We start from the raw sequence: 23,206 nt of genomic DNA, 5'->3' as shown, positions 1-23,206 counted from the left end.
TGGTGAGCACAGCTGCTTCACAGCACCAGGGACCCGGGTTCGATTCCTGGCTTGGGTCACTGTCTGTGCGGAGTCTGCACATTCTCCCCGTGTCTGTGTGGGTTTTCTTCAGGTGCTCCGATTTCCTCCCATAATCTGAAAGGCGTGCAGGTTGGGTGGATTGGCCATGCTAAATTCTCCCTCAGTGTATCCGAACAGGCACCGGAGTGTGGCGGCTAGGGGATTTTCACAGTAACTTTATTGCAGTGTTAATGTAAGCCGACTTGTGACTAATAAACTTAATAGTCTACCCAAGCAGTTTGCATTAGATTACAGACTGTTCCCTGAGCAAAATGTTGTCTTCTACTAAAAGTCTTCTCTTAATCTGCACCCAATATGTTGAAATAGATTTAATGCTTTGAGTTGACGTCCTTTTGTTGGAACAATCTGTTTTTGCTAAAGATGATGCCAGAGTATTTTGAGCATATTCCGTCTGATTTAAATTTCCACCTTCTGTAGAGTTTTGCTTTTGCATTTTTTTGTAATTGTTTAATTTTCACTAACAATGTGCAATATGAGAATTGGGAGAAGTACTGGAACTGAATAGTGAGATTTTTAAGCCAGCAGCTAATCATGTAGTCTTGCTGCATAACCTGCTATATGTGATACTCTGTTCTGGAAAATAATCTCTCTCTCTTCTGTCCGCTGATCCTACATTTTGAGCAGGGTTTCAAATCCTCCTTCCAATGATGCAAGTTTAAATAATTACCCTCCACATTTCCTCCCATCCATTTTTTTTCTCTCTCAAATCTTTAATTGCACTGTAATTGAAACTTACTCTGAGTTATGCTTAGTCGCTGCAGTAACACCAGCAACTTCATACGTTGTGAAAACAATTCTGAAATAGACCTGTGAGGGAAGAAAAATGTATGTGAACATAAGCAATTTGTATTTTATTTCACAGATATATGGTGTCATTTAGCCCTTTAATGGACACGAAAGATGATCCTCAAGCCATCATCATCTGGGATGTATTAACAGGCCAGAAGAAACGAGGATTTCATTGTGAGAGCTCAGCACATTGGCCTATATTCAAGTGAGTGTGATCGGGAGAATTCAAACGTAGTGTTTGCATTATTGTGCCAAAAGGCGTTTCATTGATTATTGACAAAAGCACGCTTGTGTAATAGATGTTTACATATTAAAGGTCTGTGTGCACAATTCCTGTTTCCTCCCCCTAATGTTACTACTTCCTGTCGCACTACGCTGCCATCTTTTCTTGAGCAGTACCTATCAATATTTGTTTCTAGACACTCTTAGCTGCTATGCCGCTGCTTCATGTGGAGCTGAGCATTCCTAGCTAGCTAGTTTGGTCCCTCCCATATGAATCTGGAAAGCCAGTCTTTGATTTATAAAGTGAAACATTACAAAGATATCCTCCTAACTCAACCACACTGCAAGTTTCAGTAAATAGCTCTTCTAGGCTCAAATGAAACCCCAGTTAATGCCCTATATCTGCATTAAAACTCAATTGATATCCAATTACACCCCTGTTATTCCATCAGTTCATATTTCAATCATTAAGCTTTTCTAATTCACTGCTGGAGAAACCACTTGGATTCTTCTGTTAAGCACTTGGGAAAATTTCTCCTTAACTGCCTTCCCTCCACCTTCCCCGAGTGTGTGTTTTCTGCTGCCTTCCCGTCCACTGTTCTCCACTACCGAGCTGCCCTCAGAGTCAACACCTTTTAATCATTGTATTTTTTTCTCAATTGCAGCTCTCAGCCTTGCAAATGCATCCAACAACTCTTCTGCTTCCCATGTTACCAAACCTGGCAGTGACTTTCCAGTGCTCCCATCCATCAAGCACCATCCTTTTAACATTGATGTCCTGCACTGTTCCCTCTCTTTCCTTTCACTCCATTACTACACCGCACCAGCAGCAGCCTCTCTTTCAAGCTCAGCATTGCTGCTTGCATCTTGCCTTGCTGTGACCACTGCCAATAATACAATATTCCCAAAGCCATGCTGAGTTTTGGAATGTTGCTCAACCCTACTGGCATATTTAATATTGACGACTGGTTTGTGGAAACTTGAACCATAAAGAGAATGTGAATGTCATTTTAAATGGTTCTTCTTCAATAGATGGAGCCACGATGGGAGGTTTTTTGCCCGAATGACGCAAGACACACTTAGTATTTATGAAACACCCGTGAGTATTTCTGTTAACTGCTACAGTCTTCAAGATGTTTTCAAGGAAGTAACTCCGTCAGCTAAACAAAATGATTCAACATAAAGTGAACAGATTGTTCTAACAGTCTGCAAAATTTCTCAGCTACAGAATGTGGGATTGGAATATAAGCAACAATGGAGAGAGGGGGGGCATAGGAACAAGGGTCGGTTGGGGGGGGGGGGGGGGTGCAGGAACAGGGGGGGGTGGGGGGGTTCAAGAAGATAGTTGTGGAAATCCGAGGGATCAGGAAAAATGGACCAGAGTTGGAAATGCAGCAGAAAAGTGGAAAAACTCTCAGCATTCAGGCAGCAATGAAATGTGAAAACTCGTTTTGGGTGGTGCTAGAGAGGGACAGAGTGATCAGAGGACAAATGTTGTTAATTTCCCCCAAATCATCGGACATTAGCAAGTGTATTGACTTTTTTTACAAAGTTTTCATTAGTTTGTGGTTGGAGTCATAGCTGAACCCCAACTGTAATATTGTTTTGGCTGTTATATCTGATGGAAAAGTTTGGTTAACTATTTAGTTAAATAAAGATGGACGAGCTTGCAGATTAGTATATAATATTTCATTTATGACTGAGGTAAAAGTGACAGTGGTGGCTTTACCAAGTAAACCCACAGTCCTATTCAGCAGAGCTCACCTTGAATAATGTGATCAATTCTGATCTTCCTCAAAACTCCCAGGATTCACTGTCTGAATTCTTGAAGGTTGATTTCTGGGGTGAAGAACTACAGATTGCCTGGAATCCATAGAACTCTGGTTCAAGAATGCGGGGAGAAACTTGGTGTGGGGGTAGGGTGGAATGGAAAAAATGAAATAACCATGATTGTGAATGGGGTTGTGCTTAAAATCTTTGGAAAATAATAGTGGACTTTGATTTGAAGTTTGGGAGGTGTGTTTCTTTTAAACTTCACGGTCTTCGTATACAATGGAGCTAAAACTACCAAATTATTTTTTATTTTCAGTCAATGGGACTGTTGGATAAGAAGAGTTTGAAGATTAGTGGAATAAAGTAAGAACACATATTGTATGTCTCCCTTTCTGTCTCTCGGTCTCCTGCCCACGCCCTGCACCCCACCCTCACGCGCTCCTTGCCGCCCCTGTGTCCCCACCCGGGCGCGCCCCTCTGGCCGTCTCGCTCCTCTCTTGGGAATTCAACCCCTCGCTCTCCCAGTACAAGTCTCCTTACAGTCAATTGTTCTGTATACCAAAACTTCCAAGTTTGCAAAAGGGTCAGTGTTTAATTAGACTTATCTGTTTTTTTTCACTAGGGATTTTTCTTGGTCTCCCGGTGATAATGTTATTGCGTTCTGGGTGCCAGAGGACAAAGATATTCCAGCTAGAGTCACTCTAATGCAGTTTCCAACACGGCAAGAAATAAGAGTGCGCAATCTTTTCAACGTGGTGGACTGTAAATTACACTGGCAGAAAAATGGAGATTACCTGTGTGTGAAAGTCGATAGAACGTTGAAAGGTATACAGGTATGTGTTTGAGCCGTGAATAATGGCTGACAAAACAAAGCCCAGGAAAGGAACTGCATGTCAAATTACTTGTTTCATACAGTATCAGTTTTTCCTCTTTGTTAAAACATCTAGGGTAAGAATTTTAAATTCATGAAACATTTTGATTAATTTAGGAAGGGCCGTTTCCTTGAGAATTGGTGACCAATGGGTAACCATTGTCATTAAGAGTGAGGTTAGGGGAACTGTATTTCCATAGCGGATTAATGGAGCTTGGAATGGCATGTCATGGGGATTGGCAGAGAAAACATTTAAAGGAAAATTGGAGAAATTATATTTGTATAGGAAAGGTGTGGGGAGAGTAAGGACAGTAAAATCAGTGTTGCATGACTCTTTCAAAGAATCAATCATGGCCCAATGTGCTTTAAACGTTGTGATCACAGTGGGAAAATATAACACAGTATACGTGCAGAGCACTTGTGACTGTCCTTGCTGGTAAAGTCAGTTCTGTATTGGACAGTTCAAAATTGGTTGATCTAACTTTGCCATGTAGTAGATGCTTCCAGTCAATGGTAAATTTGTGATGAAGGCAAAATACTGTGGATTCTGAAATCTGAAACAAAAACAGAAAATGCTGGAAAATCTCAGCAGGATCTGTGGTGAGAGAATAGAGCCAGCGTTTCGAGTCTGGATGACCTTTTGTTAGAGGTGACGAAGGATCATCCTGACTCAAAACGTTAGCTCTATTCTCTTCACAGATGTTGCCAGACTTGCTGAGATTTTCCAGCATTTTCTGATTTTGATGGTAAATTTGTACCTGATTACTGTGCAGCAACCTGCACTGATCTGTGTTGTTAGTTTATGGTATCAAAATGTCCTAATTTTTTTTTTAAAATTAGTTTATCTAGTTCAAAAATGTTTCATTTTGAAACTATTTCAGCCTAAAGTTTTCACACAATTGCATTAGTTTTCTATTTGAAGAGCAACAAACAGGAAATTAAATTATGTAGGCCACCATTTCATACCTGGCACATCTCTCTACGTGTACATTTTAAATGTAGAACCTGCCATCGTGTATACCAGATTCTTTTACCATAAATGTTTTGCACCATTGAGATTTATGATTTCAATTCTTCTACCCCAGAGATTATCAGTAATTGCTCTTGTTAACATTCTGATCTGAAGTTAATTGCTTATTTAATGTTTAGTAAGCTCTCCCTCTACAGGGTCTTGTGACTAACTTTGAAATCTTCAGAATGAGGGAAAAGCAGGTTCCTGTGGATGTTGTGGAAATGAAAGGTGGGTTGCCTCAAATTGACTTATTAGCCTTAGTTATGTTCTCACCTGTGGAACAAAAGTCCCAGTTAAGACATTCGGTAGAATTTCATATATAGAACTTCTAATTGGGTGTTTTTGTTTACATAGTTTCCAGGGGAATTTGAGATTTTTGTGTTACGATAATCCATTATTTGAAAATTAGTTCATTAAATGTTACAGCCCAGGAGTTGGCTTATCATGCCTGTGTTATTTAAGAAAGCAATCTAATTCATCACACTGCCCTGCTCTTTCATCATAACCCTACAAATTTTCATCCTTCCGGGTACTCGTCCAATTTGCCGCGTGAAAGAAAAAGTTCCAATGTGGCCTTATCTCTTTCGCCAATTAGTTTAAGTAATCTGCAACTGGAATCAGTAAATAAGGAGGGACTCGATCTCAAATCTTGTTCTGTGGAAACAGCCCACGTTTCTCTCATCTCGCTAACAAACAAAAGCCTTTCATGTGTTATCATTCCAGTTAATGTTCACTGCACCTTTACTCAGGCCATAACATCCTTGTTAAAATATGGTGTCCAGACTTGGTAACAGTACTCCAATTGAGGCCTAATTAATGTTTTATGGAGGTTTAGTATAACTTTCTTACTTTCCTATTCCCTGCCTCTATTTGCAAAGCCTGATGCCTTTTTAATAGCCTTCTCAACTTGCTCTGCTGTCTACAAAGACATCTGTACATACATAATACACTCCCAGGTCATTCTGTTCCTGTACACACTCTCAAATTTTATTAAAATGCATCACTTCACATAGCCCTCTTGTTAAATTTTAACTATGTGTCTGCCCAGTTTATCAGTCTGTGTCCTCCTCGAGGTTGTTACTATTTTCCTCTTGTTTTTGCTTTTGAGTTTCATGTCATCTGCAAATGTTGAAGTTATTGCCTTGAGTACCCAAGTCTGGTCACTAAATAAATATATCAAAAGTGCAATAGTCTCAGTGCTACAGCCTCATATTTATCTCCAGTCTGGAAAAACTGCTCATTGTGCCTGTTTTTCTTTTGTTTTCCTTAGCCAATTGCATATCCACTCAACCCGTTCACTTTGATTCTTCTGTAAATTAGTTTAATATGTGGTACTGTATAAAATGCCTTTTGAAAGCTCATAATACATTTCAACAAAACAACCCTCACCAACCTCTGTTTCTTCATCAAAGAACTCCGACAAGTTTGTAACATATGATTTACTTTCAACAAATCTCTGCTGGCTTTCATTTGTCAACACATATTTGTCCAAGTGCCAATTCAATTTTCCTAGATTATTGTCTCAAAGTTTCCCCAACACCAGTGTGTGTGCTTGTAAGTGCCAGGTTTATCTCTACCCTTTTTAAATAGTTGTCTTAACTGAGTACACTAGTCTTCAGAATGCTTATGAAATTCAAATATTGTAAAATTCTCCTGTTATCCTTGAATTAACCGGTGATTTGCAAAAAGCAGTGGATCAAAATATTGTGCTGTTTAATTTCTTGAATCTCAGTTCCAGTATAACAAAGTTAATTGTAAGTCTCTCTGCCATTTTGGTATGTTGGGTGTCAATGCCATTTTAATATAGATCAGATGTATATTGAAATGGCATTGTTGAGGATTTCTACATTTGCATGCAACTTCACCTATACTTAGAACATGGGAATTAGGAGCAGAAGTAGACAATTCAGCCTTTTGAGCCTGCTCTGCCATTCAATCAGATCATGGCTGATCTCTCCCGGGCCTCAAATCCACCTCCCCACCTGTTGCCCATATTCCTTTAACATGTTTTTTTATCAGAACTATATCTTATCTCTTCCTTGAGACCATTTAATGATTCAGATTCCACCGTGCTATGGAGTTCCACAAATTCACTACCCTCTGCGAGAAGTAGTTCCTCCTCATCTCAGTTTTAAATCTACTACCTCTCAACCAATGCTTGTGACCTAATGTTCCAGATTGCCCCATAAGGGAAAACATTAGGTCTATATTTACTTTATCAATCCATTTTATATAGCTCAGTCAGACCCCCTCTCATCCTTCTCAATTCCAGCACGTATAAGCCCAAACTGTTTAATCTCTCCTCGTGCATCAACCTTTTTTATCCCTGAAATCAATCTGGTAAACCACCTCTGAACTGCCTCCAATGCCACCACATCCTTCCTCAAATAAGGAGACCAAAACTGGCCACAATTCTCCAAATGTGGTCTCACTAACACCCTTTACAATTGCAACAACACTTCTCTACTTTTATACTCCAGTCTTTTTGCAATAAATGCCAACATGCCATTTGCCTTTTTTTATTACATGCTGTACCTGCATACCAACTTTTGTGATTCATGACCAAAGACGCTCAGATCCCTCTGCCCAGGTGCATTTTGAATCTGCTTTCCGTTGAGATAATTTGCCTTTCTATTTTTTTGGCCAAAATGGATAACCTCACATAATATAAAAGCAGCTCTGACGAAGGGTCATCTAGACTCGAAACATTGGCTGTATTCTCTCCCCACAGATACTGTCAGACCTGCTGAGAGTTTCCAACATTTTCTGTTTTTGGAATACCTCACACTTTGGAATACCTCACACTCGCAAAAACTCAGTCTGCAGGTGCAGCAGGTGATCAAGAAGGTGAATGGGATGTTGGCCTTTATCACGAGGGGGATAGAATATAAAAGCAGGGAGGTCTTGCTGCAACTGTACAAGGCACTGGTGAGGCCGCAACTGGAGTACTGTGTGCAGTTTTGGTCCCCTTATTTGCGAAAGGATATATTGGCCTTGGAGGGAGTGCAGAGAAGGTTCACCAGGTTGATACCGGAGATGAGGGGTGTAGCTTATGAGGAGAGATTGAACAGATTGGGTCTGTACTCGTTGGAGTTTAGAAGGCTGAGGGGTGATCTTATGGAGACATATAAGATGATGAAGGGGCTGGATAGGGTAGAGGTAGAGAGATTCTTTCCACTTAGAAGGGAAACCAGAACTAGAGAGCATAGCCTCAAAATAAGTGGGGGCCGGTTCAGAACAGAGTTGAGGGGGAACTTCTTCTCTCAGAGGGTAGTGAATATCTGGAATTCTCCGCCCATTGAAGTGGTGGAGGCTACCTCGTTGAATATGTTTAAATCACGGGTAGATAGATTTCTGATCGATAAGGGAATTAAGGGATATGGGGAGCAGGCGGGTAAGTGGAACTGATTTGCTTCAGATCAGCCATGATCTTATTGAATGGCAGGGCAGGCTCGAGGGGCTAGATGGCCTACTCCTGCTATTTCTTATGTTCTTATGTTTCTTATCCACATTAAACTCCATCTATCAAATTTTGGCCCATTCTCCTAAACCTATCTATCTGTAAAATCTTTGTCTCCTCTTCACCGCCTGCCTTCTCACTAATGTTAGTACTTCATCGGGCATAACTGGTTGCATTCTCCCATGCGGCATTTAGTCACCCAAAGCTGAATCGATCCTGGGTACCTGCTGCTGTGAGAGAGCAGTGCTAATCACTGTGCCGCCTAAAGAGCAGGATTTGCATTACTTATTCCAGTCCACCAACTTTTTGTCAAACCATTAAATCAAGCAGTAGGTATTGCTAGTTACTGAGAAAACAGCTCGACTAACACTTGCTGCAAGCAGGATTCGAACTCGCATAGGGAAACCCTATTGGATTTCAAGTCCAATGCCTTAACCACTTGGCCATCGCAGCTCTACTACTTGCTCTATCAAATCTCTCCTCAATCTTTCGTGCTCCAAGGAGAAAAACCCCAACTTCTCCAGTCCAACATTATATCTAAAATCCCTCATTCCTGGAATCATTCTGGTAAATCTACTTTTCTCAAAGGGCCTTGAGACCAGAGCTGGCCACAACTCTTATTTGTAGCCTAACCAGAGCTTCATACAGACTCAGCATTACTTCCCTGCTCTTGTACTTGAGACCTCTATGAAGCCTAGGTTCCTGTATGCATTGCTAACTACTCTCGAAGATCGATGCACAGGAAACCCTCCCCGTGTCCCTTCAGTCTATACTGCTTCTCCCTGTCCTTTTTCTCAAGAATCCATTACCTCAGACTTTTTTGTATTTCATTCCATTTGCCGGTTGTCTGCCCATTCTGTGAGTCTGTCTGTGCTGCAATATCCTCACTGTCAGTTTCACCTCCGAAGTTTGGTATCATAGGGGAGAGAGGCAGATTTTGAGCAGTAGTTCTAGCAGCGGCCCCTTCGGGAACAACCATTTGCCATGACTTGCTGTTTTCTGTCCATAAGCCATTTTTTTAAAATCCAAGCTGACAGTGACCCTCGCACTCCAAAAGTCTCAATCATCCTTTCAGGTGGCACTTTGTCAGAATTCATATGCACAGAATCCATTGCATTCCCTTCGTCAAACATCTTTGTTACTTCATCAAAAAAATTCAGTTTGGTGAACCAAGCATCATCTGCCTTTTACAATTCCATGCTGGATTAAAACCTCTCCCCTATTTATTTTCTCTCCTGTTTGTTTCCAAAACCTTACCCAGTATTGAACAAGCCAGTTAAACTGACTGGCTTGTAATTCCCTGGACTGTCCTTGCACCTGTTCTTGAATAAGGGTGTCACATGTGCCACACTCCAATCCTCTGATAAAGTTGCTGAATTAAATCTATTGTTTCAAATTGCAGTTGTGCAAAGATGTCCTGTGCTGTTTCATTAAAATGGCTTATTTCAAGCTATTGGATAAATTTGAATTTGGCTGAGAGGGGGCGGGCAGCAATGTTGATGAAATAACAGGAATAGGCTGTACACAAACACTTGTCAAAATCTATACCGAATTCTTTGGGTACGGTGGGGATTGTAGCTTAGTTGTCAGAAGTGGATAAAAAATTACATTCCTGGTTATGTTATGAAGAATGAAGCAATCAGTAGATTTTAAATAATATCTTTTCACCAAGTGCTTATTTTTCTTCTGTATTTGTATTAGAGGGTATTATTGCTTTTGCTTGGGAGCCAAACGGAAGTAAATTTGCTGTGCTACACGGAGAGACACCCAGAATATCAGTATCCTTCTACCATGTGAAGAATAATGGCAAGATTGAACTCATCAGTAAGTAATTCCCCATTGGATTTATTGGTGATTATCTTCTATTTGCGGCACCTTGTTTTAGTCTCCCCAACAAGAAACATCCTTGCATCTATCCCAACAAGCTCTTTCATAATTTAAAGATCTCTAGCAGGTCATTCCTCCGCCTTCTCTGAGAGGAAATAAAACTCCGTCACTGGCTTCTCCGTGTCACACGGCTGTAAAACCTGAATGTGAATTGCATTATGTAGTGTCACTAATGATTATTAGTGGACAATGGCAAAATCGTGACTCAATCATCTGAAATCCACAAAGGCTTTAAACTAATCTCCCATGAAAGTTCCTCGAGCACAGCCTCATCTGTCTCCCGAAACAGAGCAACTCAAACCCACTCAGCGTTATCCATTTGCTTTCCGTGTAAATCCTCTTAGCATATTTGTAATGACTTGAGTTCCTACTAATGTTGAACATTCCATGTTAATTAACTACATTTCTGTTAGCCTGTTCAGCTTTTCCAGATACATCTATCCTTTTCAGTTCTGGTACTACCCTTGTGAATCTTTTTTGTGGTTTCTCCAGTGCCTCTAGATTCTTTTATGTAACATGGGAACTGTAATTGTAGACAAACGCAGCCTAACCAAGATTCTATCCACGATTAACATGATTTCTCTGCTTTTTGAATCAATCCCTTCAGAAATGCACGTGGTTCATTTGTGAACTATTTGAGATATGATATGGTCTTCTACAGTACGAGTTTTTTCAACCAGATGTACTCTGCTTATCCACGCCTGCTTATTGATGATATAAGAGGGTGGTGGTGATGTGCAATTGCATTGCAGTGTTACCCAGATCAGATGTACGTGGAACTAGAGATTTTGTTTTAACCTGAAAAAAGATTTCTATTTTAAAAATACTCCGGCATGTTCTGAATGTTGCATTTAACTTAGTGTATGGTCACAATTTTAAATTTGTTTTATACCTACTTATTTAGTGTAATAGGAACTTAACATTGAATGTTAAACAATATGCGACCTTAAATTCTATTGAGTGGAATTTGTTCATGTTTTCTCATTGTGTAACTAATCATGACTGAGTCAGAAAGTTCTGGGTTCAAGTCCCAAGGCTGACACTGCAGTACTGAACTGAAGAAGTGCTGCACTGCCAGGAGTACAGTTTTTATGATGAGCCAGTGAACTGAGACCCCCATCTGTCCACTCAGTTGGACTCGAGGATCTTATGACACTATTTCAGAGACGAGCAGAGATTTCCTCCGTGTATTTGTCAATATTGATCCCTCAGTCAACATCACAGAAACATTTACCCAGTCAATGTCACAATATAGTTTGTGGGAGCTTGCTGTGTGCAAATTGGCTGCCACGTTGCCTACATTACAACAGTGACTACACTTGGAAAAAGTGCTTCATTGGTTGTAAAGTGCTTTGAGATGACCAGTGGTCATGAAAGGCGCTGCAAGAAACGGAAATCATTAACTGCTTTCTTCACCCATTATTCAATTTGCCAAAAGATTCAGTCACCACTAGGAAACATTGCCAAAGATTGAAATTTGATCCGAACCCTTTTTCTTTTGTGTCTACACAAATGTTGCTTTTCCGCAAACAAGATCACCTAGTCATAAGGAAAAATGAAGTAGTTGTTTAACCGTGTACAAACATGTATGTTTGCTGTACATCAACATATACAAGCTAAATATGATGACTTGCTGTTTCAATTGCTGAGAATCTGTAAATACAAGTTCTGTCTTGGTAGTGCAATAGCACTGTTGGTATTTGTTCTGCACACTGCTACCAGTTATGGGTTATAACTGCTTGCAGGTAGGTATTTTAATCATTGCTGCAGGTATTTGTTGTGGAAGAATAGAATAAAGACTTCTCCAGATAGTAAACTGGCAGTGTGTAGTGGCCAAAATTAACTTTCTCTCATTTCCCCTTTTTGCAGAGATGTTCGATAAGCAGCAAGCTAATAGTATCTTTTGGAGTCCACAAGGACAATTTGTGGCATTGGCTGGTCTAAGGAGGTGAGTGATTAATGTGAGATGTTCCGCTCAGTCAGACATGCTGTTTCTGCTGGATTTTGTCATGAGAATGAGACATCTCCAGGAAAGAGAAGGGGTAATGTGAAGAGATGACCAAAGTGAATGATAAACGTTTTGAGTTGTAATTTTGTCAGATGTGATTTTATCTGAATCATCCATGAGGGCAAAAATACTGATTTAATGAGGCTGATCTGACAATATGGAATAAAAAATTCAGATTACAGTAATTCAGAATAGTTTATTACCAAAAGGGTCTTGCCAGTTTTTTGTCACCAAGAAAATCATACCAATACAAATACCAGGGTGGCACCGTGGTTAGCACTGCTGCCTCACAGTGCCAGGACCTGGGTTCACTTCCCGACTTGGCTCACTGTGCGGAGTTTGCACATTCTCCCCGTGTCTGCGTGGGTTTCCTCCCACAGTCCAAAGATGTGTGGGTCGGGTTGATTGGCCATGTTAAATCGCCCCATAGAGTCAGGGGGACTAGCAGTGTAAATACATGGGGATAGGGGCTGGGTGGGATTGCGGTTGGTGCAGACTCGATGGGCTGAATGGCCTCTTTTTGCACTGTAGGGATTCTATGATTCAGTATCTGGTGACTGATTTTGGCGGTTTGCGTGATAGTCATCCACTGACACGGTCAGTGAAGAAAACTGTTTGAAGAAGTTCTAATTTTGTTTTGCTACCCCCACGGTGATTCACTCGTGTACTCTGGCAGCATGCTCTACGCTGTTTTGTGCTGTTCACTTAGAAAGCCTGATGAGGTTCACATTGACAAATTTTAAAAAGCTCATGTTAATGAGTATTGATCAGTCCAAGTTGACATGTGCTTTTCTCAAGAAAAGAATTTGTAATTATATACGGCACCTCTCAGGACTTTGGGTCATCACAAAGTGCTTTACAATCAATGGGATACTTAGGGAAGTGTGGTCACTTGTAATGTAGGGATGCACTATATCCATAGTTTAAATGTGTGAGGAAGAAAAGCAACACTCGCAACTTCAGTAATACTAATTGGAAGTAAGTATCTTATTTTAATGTAAAATATTCTGAATTTGTAGCATGAATGGTGCTTTGGCATTTTACGACACGTCGGATTGCACACTGATGAATGTCGCTGAGCATTATATGGCTTCTGATGTTGAATGGGACCCAACAGGACGTTATGTCGTAACTTCAGTATCGTGGTGGAGTCACAAGGTAATTTCTCATAAATATCAAGATTTCAATTTCCCTTGTAAACTCATGAACAGAATAGAATCTAAGCTCTTTGAATTTGTTACGTTCCTAGTCATAAAATTTGGAATATGTTTATTCCAGAATTGCGATCTGTACAATGGTTGGTACCTTGATCATTTTTCTACAATGCATCCTGTCTTCTGGGAGACATGCAAAAACTTGTATTTAAACTGGCAGTAGAATCTCGCCATATTCACCCCATAGAATAATGGGGATTGCGACCCCATGAGCGCTGCAGTGAGGAAGTACAAATGCTTTCCTGTGAGGTGGGGGCGGGAAGCTGATGTCCCTTGACTATTTTGTCACTTAGTGTGCAGCTTGAAAGTTGCATCAGTAAAGGCCAGAGATAAATTTGCCCACTTGTCGTCACAGGAAAACTGGTGAAAATATATCTGACATAGTTGGTATCTGGAATCTATATTCTGCAGCACTTGGAGCAAGCGTGCTTCTGCATACTTTTGTAATGTTTTGAATATGTATGTTAGGTGGATAATGCATACTGGATGTGGACGTTTCAAGGACGTCTCTTACAGAAGAACACCAAGGATCGTTTCTGTCAGCTGCTATGGAGACCCAGACCTGCAACCCTGCTCTCACAGGATCAGCTTAAGGTATGTAACCAGTGCTCATTTGTACAGAATCTGACTATAGCTGATACATTTCCTATTTAGCAAGCTTAAGTGCTTTTTGAAGTAGTTCCTGATTTAGTAGTGTCAGGAGTTTGGAGCGAGGAAGAGTCATGAAAAATTAATTTGGAGAAATCTTTGCAGCTCACAAAATTAACCTTTGTCAAGAAAATCTATAAAGCTACTTGATAGGCAGGGAGGCACGGTGGCACAGTGGTTAGCACTGCTGCCTCTCGGCGCCAGGGAACTGGATTCGATTCCCGGCTTGGGTCACTGACTGTGCTGAGTCTGCACGTTTTCCCCGTGTCTCCGGGTTTCCTCTGGGTGCTCCGGTTTCCTCCCACAGTCCGGTTAGATGCATTGGCCATGCTAAATTCTCCCTCCGTGTACCCGAACAGGTGCCAGAGTGTGGCGACTAGGGGATTTTCACAGTAACTTCATTGCAGTGTTAATGTAAGCGTACATGTGATACAAATAAATGAACTTCAAACTTACTGGCATTGTACTGATTAGGTTCAGAAACCAACATGCTGCAGTAAAATCAGGCAATAACGATCACCTCAGATGCCCTCCAGTTCATTGAGCCTCTTTTGACATGAGTGCGTATTTAAATGTAATTATACCTTAACAGTTAATTGAACTCAGTTTGCAACATGCATGTATTTCTTGCTCTAATAGTATCCCAGCAACGTTTTCAAAGTCTTTTCCACACTCCAACCATCACCAGGGCTGTCTATTGTTACAAGAATATGGGGGAAAAAATGGTGATAAAATAACAGAGTGAACATTGATAGACCAGAGGAAGAGAACAAACTTAGAAGTCAGAGCAATGATTCATCCATAGATTAACTCCCTTCAAATGTAGCCCCTGTGTTACTGTATTGTAAATTTAAACAGCTAGCTTGAAAATTATATTTATTGAAGGCCCAAGAATAATATTTTGAAACTCAAGATTTTCTCTGAATGTCAATGTCCGTGAAAATACAAATACCTTGCATGCAAGTTGCCTTTTCTCAGGGTTGATATAATTGTGTACTGTGACACACAATTTGAATGTTGTTAGGCTATATTTCACATGCCTGCAGATTTTAATTAAAACCAGACAGTCACTCTTTCTGAGCCATTTAGTTTGCTGTTTCGAGTCATTCGTTTTAGTGTAATTATTTTGCCAACTTGCTCTCCCACGCCTTTCCCAAAGGGACCCATTCTTATCAAGATGGGATTCGACCTCCCATCGGCCACCCTCTGGAATTGCAACTAAGGGTTCATTCTTCATCCATGCACCTGGTCGGTGCTGGCAGGTTAAATAGGACATCATGACTGAGCTTGCTCCTGCCCACTGATGTCCATAAGCGATATCTGTTACATTGTCTCAGGTTAGCGATTGGCTGTAGGAGCTTTAGCCCATAACATTTGGGACAGCATAATTGTGAGCAAATTAACTTATCTTAGGCTAGGAATTGAGTTTGTACCCATGTAAATGTGGCTGTTTAATAGCTCACCTCTGCCAATTGTAATAAATATATTTGTAATTAAGAATTCCTAGTGTTTTATTATTCCTGCAGCATCATTTTCAGTGTACAGGTAAGGGTGAATGTTTCTGTGCCAGTGAGAATTTTGTACACCTGTTAGCAAACTCGCCAAATTATAATTTACCTTTGCATGATGTTCTTCTCCCTTACTTATATACATTTTTTTCCCCAGCAAATCAAAAAAGATTATAAGAAATACTCTAAAATCTTTGAACAGAAAGATCGCTTGAGTCAGTCCAAGGCCTCCAAGGTAAGTAGTTAATGGTTTTTATTAAAACTAAACACAAATTCAACTTAAAAATGTGGTAGTCTACTGGCAGGAGAGACAATTTCCAAGAATATAAGTTAATTTCATAGGAGCTACAGTGTGTCAGTGCATCATTTATAATGTTGTTTGTTGGTGGAATGGAACTCTTAACTGTCAGAATTGTTATTGGCTGTTTTCAACCAGTTTCTACCCAAAAGGGAATTAAATTATTTTGGTTAAGAATCATTTAGTTGATTAACTTCTTAGGTGGCTCGGTGGCACAGTGGTTAGCATTGCTGCCTCACAGCACCAGGGACCCAGGTTTGATTACAGCCTTGGTTGATTCTGTGTGGAGTTTGCATGTTCTGCCCGTGTCTGCGTGGGTTTCCTTCGGGTGCTCTGGTTTCCTCCCACAGTCCAAAGATGTGAGAGTTGGGTGGAGTGGACATGCTAAAATGCCCCTAAAAGTGGGGGGTGGGGTGGGGGGGCCCGAACGGCTTCCTTCTGCATTGTAGGGATCCTATGATTCTCTATGTGCATGAATTTGTAAGAACCAATTTTCTGTTTAGGGATGAGTAAAGCATCAGAATGGTCAATTGTCTTTCAGTAAATGATGGGGTCATGTTGATTTTGGGTGACTGTGTGAAACAGGTTTTATCAATTCTGCCAACCTCCCAATTTCCACTTGAAGATGTATAACGAGCACCTGAATTATTATCACCCTTTCTACTCCTATCACTCATTTACCTCTGGGTATTTTATTCAAGTGCAAATTCCTCAGCACTTTGACTGAAAGGTAGTAACTGAAAATGTGGAATTTTATTCATCCCCATTTGTTTTGTCATTTGATGAATGCCTCTTTTCATTCTCCCCTTAGGAGGTAATAGCAGGGCATGAGGAAATCAGTGCACTCAGGCAGTCAACGTGGTTTTGTGAAAACAAAATCATGTTTGACGCATTTATTAGAGTTCTTTGAGGAAGTAGCAAGCAAGGCAGACAAAGGGGAACCTTTAAATGTGGTGTACTTGGATTTTCAAAAGACATTTGATAATGTGCCACACAATATAAGAGTTCATTGTGTGGAAGGTGACATCTCAGCATGGTTCAAAGGATTGGTTAGCTAATAAGAAGCAGGGAGTAGGGATAATTGGGTCTGTTTCAGGTTGGCAAGCTGTAACAAGTGGAGTGTCACGGGGATCCGTGCAGGGCCCTCAGCCATTTATACAATCTATAACAATGACTTGGATGATGGGATAGAATATATGGTTGCTAAATTTGTTGATGACACACATAGTAAAGGAAGTTGTCAAGGGGACATGAGTCTACAAAGGGACTTAGATTGGTTCAATTATTGGGCAAAAATTTGGCAAATGGAGTACAGTGTGGGAAAATGTGAACATTTTCCACTTTGAAAAGAAGAATAGAAAGGCAGCATATTTAAATGGAGAGAGATTGCAGACCTCTTCAGATACAGAGGGATCTGAGTGTCGTGGTACATGAATCACAAGGTTAATATGCATACTAAGTGACTAAGAAAGCAAATGGAATGTACGCGTTCATTGCAAGGGGAATTGAGTATAAAGTAGGGAAAGTTTTGTTTTACAATGATACTGTGCACAGATTTGGTCTCAATATTTAAGAAAGTGGAGTTGGTTCAGCTCAGTTGGCTGGACAGCTGGTTAGTGATGCAGAACAATGCCCAGTGGGTTCAGTTCCCGGATTGGTTGAGATTATTCATGCTTTCTCGACTTTGCCCCTCACCTGAGGTGTGATCCTCAGGTTAAATCACCACCAGTCAGTTCTCCTCCCCCCCCCCACCCCCCCACCCCCAAAGGGAAGAGCATCTTATGTTCATCTTGGACTATGGTGACATTTTTCTTATTTTACCAGTTTAAGAATATAATTACATTAGCAGTGGTTCAGAGAAGGTTCACTTGACAGATTCCTGGGATGACGGGAGAAAAGGTTATGAGAAAAAGGTTGAGCACGTTGGGCCAATACCAATTCGAGATTAGAAGAATGAGGTGTGATCTTATTGAAATATGTATGACCATGAGGGGACTTAGAATCATAGGATCCCTACAGTGCAGAAGGAGGCCATTCAGTTCATCGAGTCTGCACCAACAACAATCCCACCCAGGCCTTATCCCACATGTTTAGCCCACTAATCTCCCTGACACTAAGGGGCAATTTAGTGTGGCCAATTCACCTTGATGGGGTGAATGCTGAGAGGGTGGTTCTCTCTGTTGTATGGGCGCCTAGAACTAGGGGGCACCGTTTACAACTTGGTGGTCTCCCATTTAAGACTGAGGTGTGTTTTTTTTTTGTTAGTCTGTGGCATTCTCTTCCCAGACAGCAGTGGAGGCTGGGTAAGTGAATATATATTCAAGGCTGAGTTAAACTGTTGATCGACAGATAAGTCTAGGGTTATGGGGAGCTGGGGGTGCAGACCGGAAAGTGGAGTTGAGAGCACAATTGGGTCCACCATGACCTTATCAAATGGCGGAGCAGGCTCAAGGGGCCGAATTGCCTACTCCTGCTCCTAATTCTTCTATGTCTGTTTGTGTATTTTTTTAAAAATGTGTAATAGTCTTCATTAATCTTCCAAGGAACTGGTAGATAAGCGACGCAAGATGATGGAAGAATTCCATAAATATCGTGAGAAGGCCACTCAGATATACGCAGAGCAGAAACCCCAACGTCTGGAACTCAGAGGAGGTGATAAATGAGTGTTTAATTTTAATTGTTAACAGTCTAACCACGCAGGAACAAGAACAACCATAGATCCCGGCATGCAAGTCGACCGTTGAAGCTTGGCAGATCTTTCCAGAAATACGAGTCAACTTGTATGCCGAGTATGAAATGTGAATTTCCAGTGTTGGTGCCGGAGGGCCCATTTCTGCTTGTTAGATGTCATGCGCAGTCTGCTTTGTGAGGGCATGTCCCAAACACGTGCACACATTCTGGCCAACACAGCCAGTGTTGCCTTCTTGATCCCATGCGCCACCGACTTGTAAGGCGAGTATAATCCCAGACAATTGCCACAACTAAAAAACTGAGGCCAAATCCGAATGTGAATGAAGCCCTATAAATGTATGTATTAGCTGAAAAGAGGGGAGCGGTGGTATTGACTTGTATGCCAAGTATAGACCTAAACATGCATTTTGGTGCTGAAGAAATAGAGCTACCTCATACACCAGCTCAACTTATCATCCATGAATTATAGCACTTTCATGGTCATATTGAAATATTTGGCACCCCAAGGTCAACCTACCTGTATTCTCTTTTCTGCTGTATACACTGATTACACTTTTTTTAAAAAAAAGGCTTCTGGTGCTCTTTGGAGAGTTGGTGCAGAACCGATGAGCCAAAGGGCCTCTTTCTGTACTGTAGCGATTCTATGGATCCTGTAAATTTGTGTTCGCACATTCCTTTGAGAAAGTGAATGTCCTTGCCATTGAAATTTCCTGCTCATCTCTTCACAGACGTGGACACAGATGAGCTGGACAGTAATGTTGACGATTGGGAGGAAGAGACTGTTGAATTTTTCGTCACAGAAGAAATTATCCCTGTTGGAGATCAGGAGTAGTCTCATAAAATACAGGTAAGGCTATCCTAGCACAAACATTACCTGCAAAAAAAAAAGTGCCATTACCAATTAGACTTAATTAAGCACAGAATTTGAAGCATAATTTATTTTGTCTAGGGAAAAAGCACACTTCAAAGCTTTGAACACTCCTGTACTATTATTCAAATGAAGTTTAATAATTGCACAATTTAATCCTGCGTATTTCAATAATGTATTGAAAATAATTGTACTTCCTAACATATTTCTGACATAAATTACAATTAAAAGTTCTTTTAATGTAAATGGTGAATTTTTATTCAGAAAGTATTGAATTTATATAGTTCCATTCACAACTTATGCTGAAAAGTATTTTACCATCAAGGAAGTACTCTTTCAACTGTAGTCACTGTTGTAATGTAGGAAACACAGCAACCGGTTTGAAATATCCCAGAAACTGCTATGAAAATGACCAAGTAATTTTGTTGGTTAAGGATAATTATTGTCCAGGGAAACAGAGAGACTTCCCTTGTTCTTCAAAATAGTGCCATGGATCTTTTTGCCCACCTGAGAGGGCAAATGGAACCTTCTCAATGTTTTGTCAGGAAGGCAGCACCTCTAACAGTGCAGCACTCCGTCAGTGCTGCAGTGGAGTGTCAGCCTGGAATTAATTCTGAAGTCTCTTATCAGGCAAGACTGCCACCACTACTCAGTGATTCATTCAAGGATGGCAATTTATTGTTGGTGGAATTGAGAGTTGGGAGGGAGTTGAGAGGGTTGGCTTATGAGGAGAGACTGAGTAGACTGGGGCTATACTCATTGGAATTCAGAAGAATGAGGGGAGATCTTATAGAAACGCATAAGATTATGAAGGGAAGTTGTTTCCACTGGCAGGTGAAACTAGAACTAGGGGGCATGGCCTCAAAATAAGGGGGAGCAGATTTAGGACTGAGTTGAGGAGAAACTTCTTCACCCAAAGGGTTGTGAATGTGTGGAATTCACTGCCCTGTGAAGCAGTTGAGGCTACCTCATTGAATTTTTAAAGGCAAGGATAGATAAATTTTTGAACAGTGAAGGAATTAAGGGTTATGGTGAGCGGGCAGGTAAATGGAGCTGAGTCCACGAAAAGATCAGCCATGATCTTATTGAATGGTGGAGCAGGTTCGAGGGTCCAGATAGCCTACTCCTGCTCCTAGTTCTTATGAATTTAGGATAAAATCCATATCCTGCTACTTTGACAAGACTAAAAGTGGGTCTATATATGGGTTACAGGTCACATTTTTGAGCTGAAGCAGCTCAGTTTGACAAAGTTCTGTTGTAGAAACTACATATTTAAGCTGTTCCACGTTAACATTCTATGATCTCTACTGGTGAATTTTAACAATGATACCGTTCTCTCTTTCTCGCCGTCATTTTTAACATGTAATATTATAATGTAACTTGAATGATTATCAAACTTCCATTTCCCTCGCCCCAGTTTTGATATCACACAAAGGAAATTGGATTGTGGTAGGGAGCAGGAAGTATTGACCTGTAGCCTCTCCTACCTACATACTGTTCTGTAGGGTTGGCTATGAGTGTTAACCTCTCAACTCTGGATTTGAAGTTAAATATTCATGTTTGGAATAGATGAGCAAATTACTGAGATTAGCAAGTAGATGGATTCATGAAATTGGATTTTTTGTAGGCATGTGTAAAGATTTGTTCTATTTGTTTCCCCAGTGCCACCCATATATCTTCAGTTGAAGCTGATTTCTCTTTCGTCACCTGGAACTTGAACCTCTACGTTTTGGAAGTTGAATGCGCCCCATTCTTACAAAAATCATCGCAGTGCCTTTTACTATATAAGTTCTGCAGTGGTGATAAAGACACTGCCTTCACTTTTAATAATTGTGAATACGTTTCACTAATTAGCAGCAGCTCTGCAGATTACTTTGTGCTATTGTCACTAATCACTGTGGATGCTGTCTGTGGTTTGTGTAAGTATATTATTACTGAGGCACTCAAAGTTTCTTGTAGCCATGGGCTATTTTTACATCCATGGTAAATTAACACAGCATTTTGTATGGAGGAATATTGAGAACACAATAAGGGTTAATACATACTTTAGTGTGCAATTACAGCACTACAGTGGACTGTATCCTCCTCCATTCAGGTTATATTTGACTTCTGACGGGATTAAAATAAAGCTTAGTAAATTGATGTTGTGCCTGTGTATTGATTATTGTTTTAAATACTTCATTAATCCAAAGGAAACGGGTTGAATACATTGTTAACTTTCATGCATTTTCAGCACCATCTCCGGTTTAGTATGGTGGTATGACAAGACCGCTGGAGCAGGGCCTGTGACTGTCGGCAGAGTAGTTTTGCATTCCACAAGTCTGCTGTACCACATCACGCACAATTTATTTTTTTTGCATTGCACAGAACCTTGGACACGTTCATTTATGAAACCCATCCGTATCAACAGAGCTAGCAGATTATCCTAAAATGCTGCATTTATAACGCTGATGCTAGGAAGCTGCTGCTGTGCAGTGACAAATATTAGGGGTGTCAGTTGAACAGTAGTTCAACAGTTGAACAGTAAATTTTTGAACAGTGAAGGAACTCAACTCTGGATTTGAAGTTATCTCACTAAGGCAGTGCACTCCTGACTGGGCAACTCGGATCTAATTATTGATTGGCCTTCAGACTGACTGTAAAATAGGCTAATAAATCCTTTTGGAGCAACACGATTAAACTTGTGGTGAGATTTTACTGAATTTTATAAGAATGAGTACCATAGCCTTCAGATGACTTTTGAATTTAAAACTTATCCTGCTACAATGAGTTTTTTCCCAGTTCAATTTAATTATTTGTTCAAACCTTAACTTTACACCAGGGTGGCACAGTGATTAGCACTGCTGCCTCACAGCGTCAGCGACCCAGGTTCAATTCCCAGCTTGGGTCTTTGTCTATCTGGAGTTGGCACGTTCTCCTCCGGGTGCTCCGGTTTCCTCCCACAGTCCAAAGATGTGCGGGTTAGGTAGATTGGCCATTCTAAATTGCCCCTTAGTGTCAGGGAGACTAGCTAGGGTAAATACGTGGGGTTATGGGGATAGGGCCTGGGTGGGATTGTGATCGGTGCAGACCCGATAGGTCGAACGGCCGCCACATTCGCTGTAGGAATCTATGATTCTATATCAAGGCATGGTGTTCTGCTTGATATTGTGCAATTAATGCAACTCCTACCCAAATCTAATCAGAATGGTCACCTTATATGTTGCTAATATACAAATGAAATCTATTCTGAATAATGCGTTCCTTGCGTCCCATGAATGAATGAAAAAAAAACCTCTGATCCCGATTTGAGCAATCCAGTCCCAAATTATTATCGGGATTTTCTGGCTGCATTCACCCCAAAACCGGAAAATCCCACCCGAGGTCACTGGACCTTTCTATGGCCTGCCTCCCGCCCACTACGATTCCTGTGGTGGGTGGAACGGGAAACTTCGCCCCTACGCCTGCAACTTGGGGAAGGAAGAGGGCAGACTTATTCATGTTTCTGAAACTCTGGCTGAAGCAATAGATATACTTCTAGGATGTTTTGTCTTTTACTCTGTTCTTTTAATGCCTCAATTTCAACCCCCCCCCTCTCTTTGAAAATAGGCAGAAGCTTTTTGAGTGTTTTAAAATTTAAGTTAAAAGCAGGTTTTCGGGAGGAAGGTTTGACATTTTCATTGGTACACACTGGAGATGATGAAACCGCAGGAGACCACACGAGACACTGCCAAGTGCAAATGAAAACGTTATGGAGATGCAATTCTCAAGGGGTGAGAAAAATGCCAGGGAACTGCAGACACGCACACTTGTTTAGAGGTTTTCAAAAATTATAGTTTTAAACCTGGACTGGTCTGGCCTAATGCCAAAACCTGAGAATTATCAACACAATCATTA

At 40.8% G+C, this 23,206-nt stretch overlaps 1 protein-coding gene and 1 non-coding gene across 2 annotated transcripts in view; one reads left to right on the top strand and one right to left on the bottom strand.

Moving 5' to 3' along the window:
* The window catches only part of eif3ba (eukaryotic translation initiation factor 3, subunit Ba), a 37,853-nt gene extending 16,381 nt beyond the window's left edge, over window positions 1–21,472 (top strand). Inside the window, exons 7-19 of the mRNA XM_078240080.1 lie at window positions 944–1,075; window positions 2,125–2,191; window positions 3,182–3,228; window positions 3,488–3,698; window positions 4,904–4,976; window positions 9,910–10,032; window positions 11,965–12,043; window positions 13,123–13,261; window positions 13,786–13,911; window positions 15,631–15,708; window positions 18,315–18,423; window positions 19,191–19,309; window positions 20,993–21,472. Of these exons, the coding sequence (XP_078096206.1) occupies window positions 944–1,075; window positions 2,125–2,191; window positions 3,182–3,228; window positions 3,488–3,698; window positions 4,904–4,976; window positions 9,910–10,032; window positions 11,965–12,043; window positions 13,123–13,261; window positions 13,786–13,911; window positions 15,631–15,708; window positions 18,315–18,423; window positions 19,191–19,294 (1,288 nt within the window). The 3' untranslated portion in view covers window positions 19,295–19,309; window positions 20,993–21,472. The remainder of the gene's footprint in view (window positions 1–943; window positions 1,076–2,124; window positions 2,192–3,181; window positions 3,229–3,487; window positions 3,699–4,903; window positions 4,977–9,909; window positions 10,033–11,964; window positions 12,044–13,122; window positions 13,262–13,785; window positions 13,912–15,630; window positions 15,709–18,314; window positions 18,424–19,190; window positions 19,310–20,992) is intronic.
* On the bottom strand, window positions 8,580–8,661 carry trnas-uga (transfer RNA serine (anticodon UGA)). The gene has a single exon. It is a non-coding gene; the product is annotated as a tRNA-Ser (tRNA).
* Window positions 21,473–23,206: the final 1,734 nt, after the last annotated feature.

The sequence above is a fragment of the Mustelus asterias genome, chromosome 23 (genome assembly GCF_964213995.1).
Source record: "Mustelus asterias chromosome 23, sMusAst1.hap1.1, whole genome shotgun sequence".
Taxonomy (NCBI): domain Eukaryota; kingdom Metazoa; phylum Chordata; class Chondrichthyes; order Carcharhiniformes; family Triakidae; genus Mustelus; species Mustelus asterias.
This window is presented reverse-complemented; position numbering and strand designations above follow the sequence as displayed.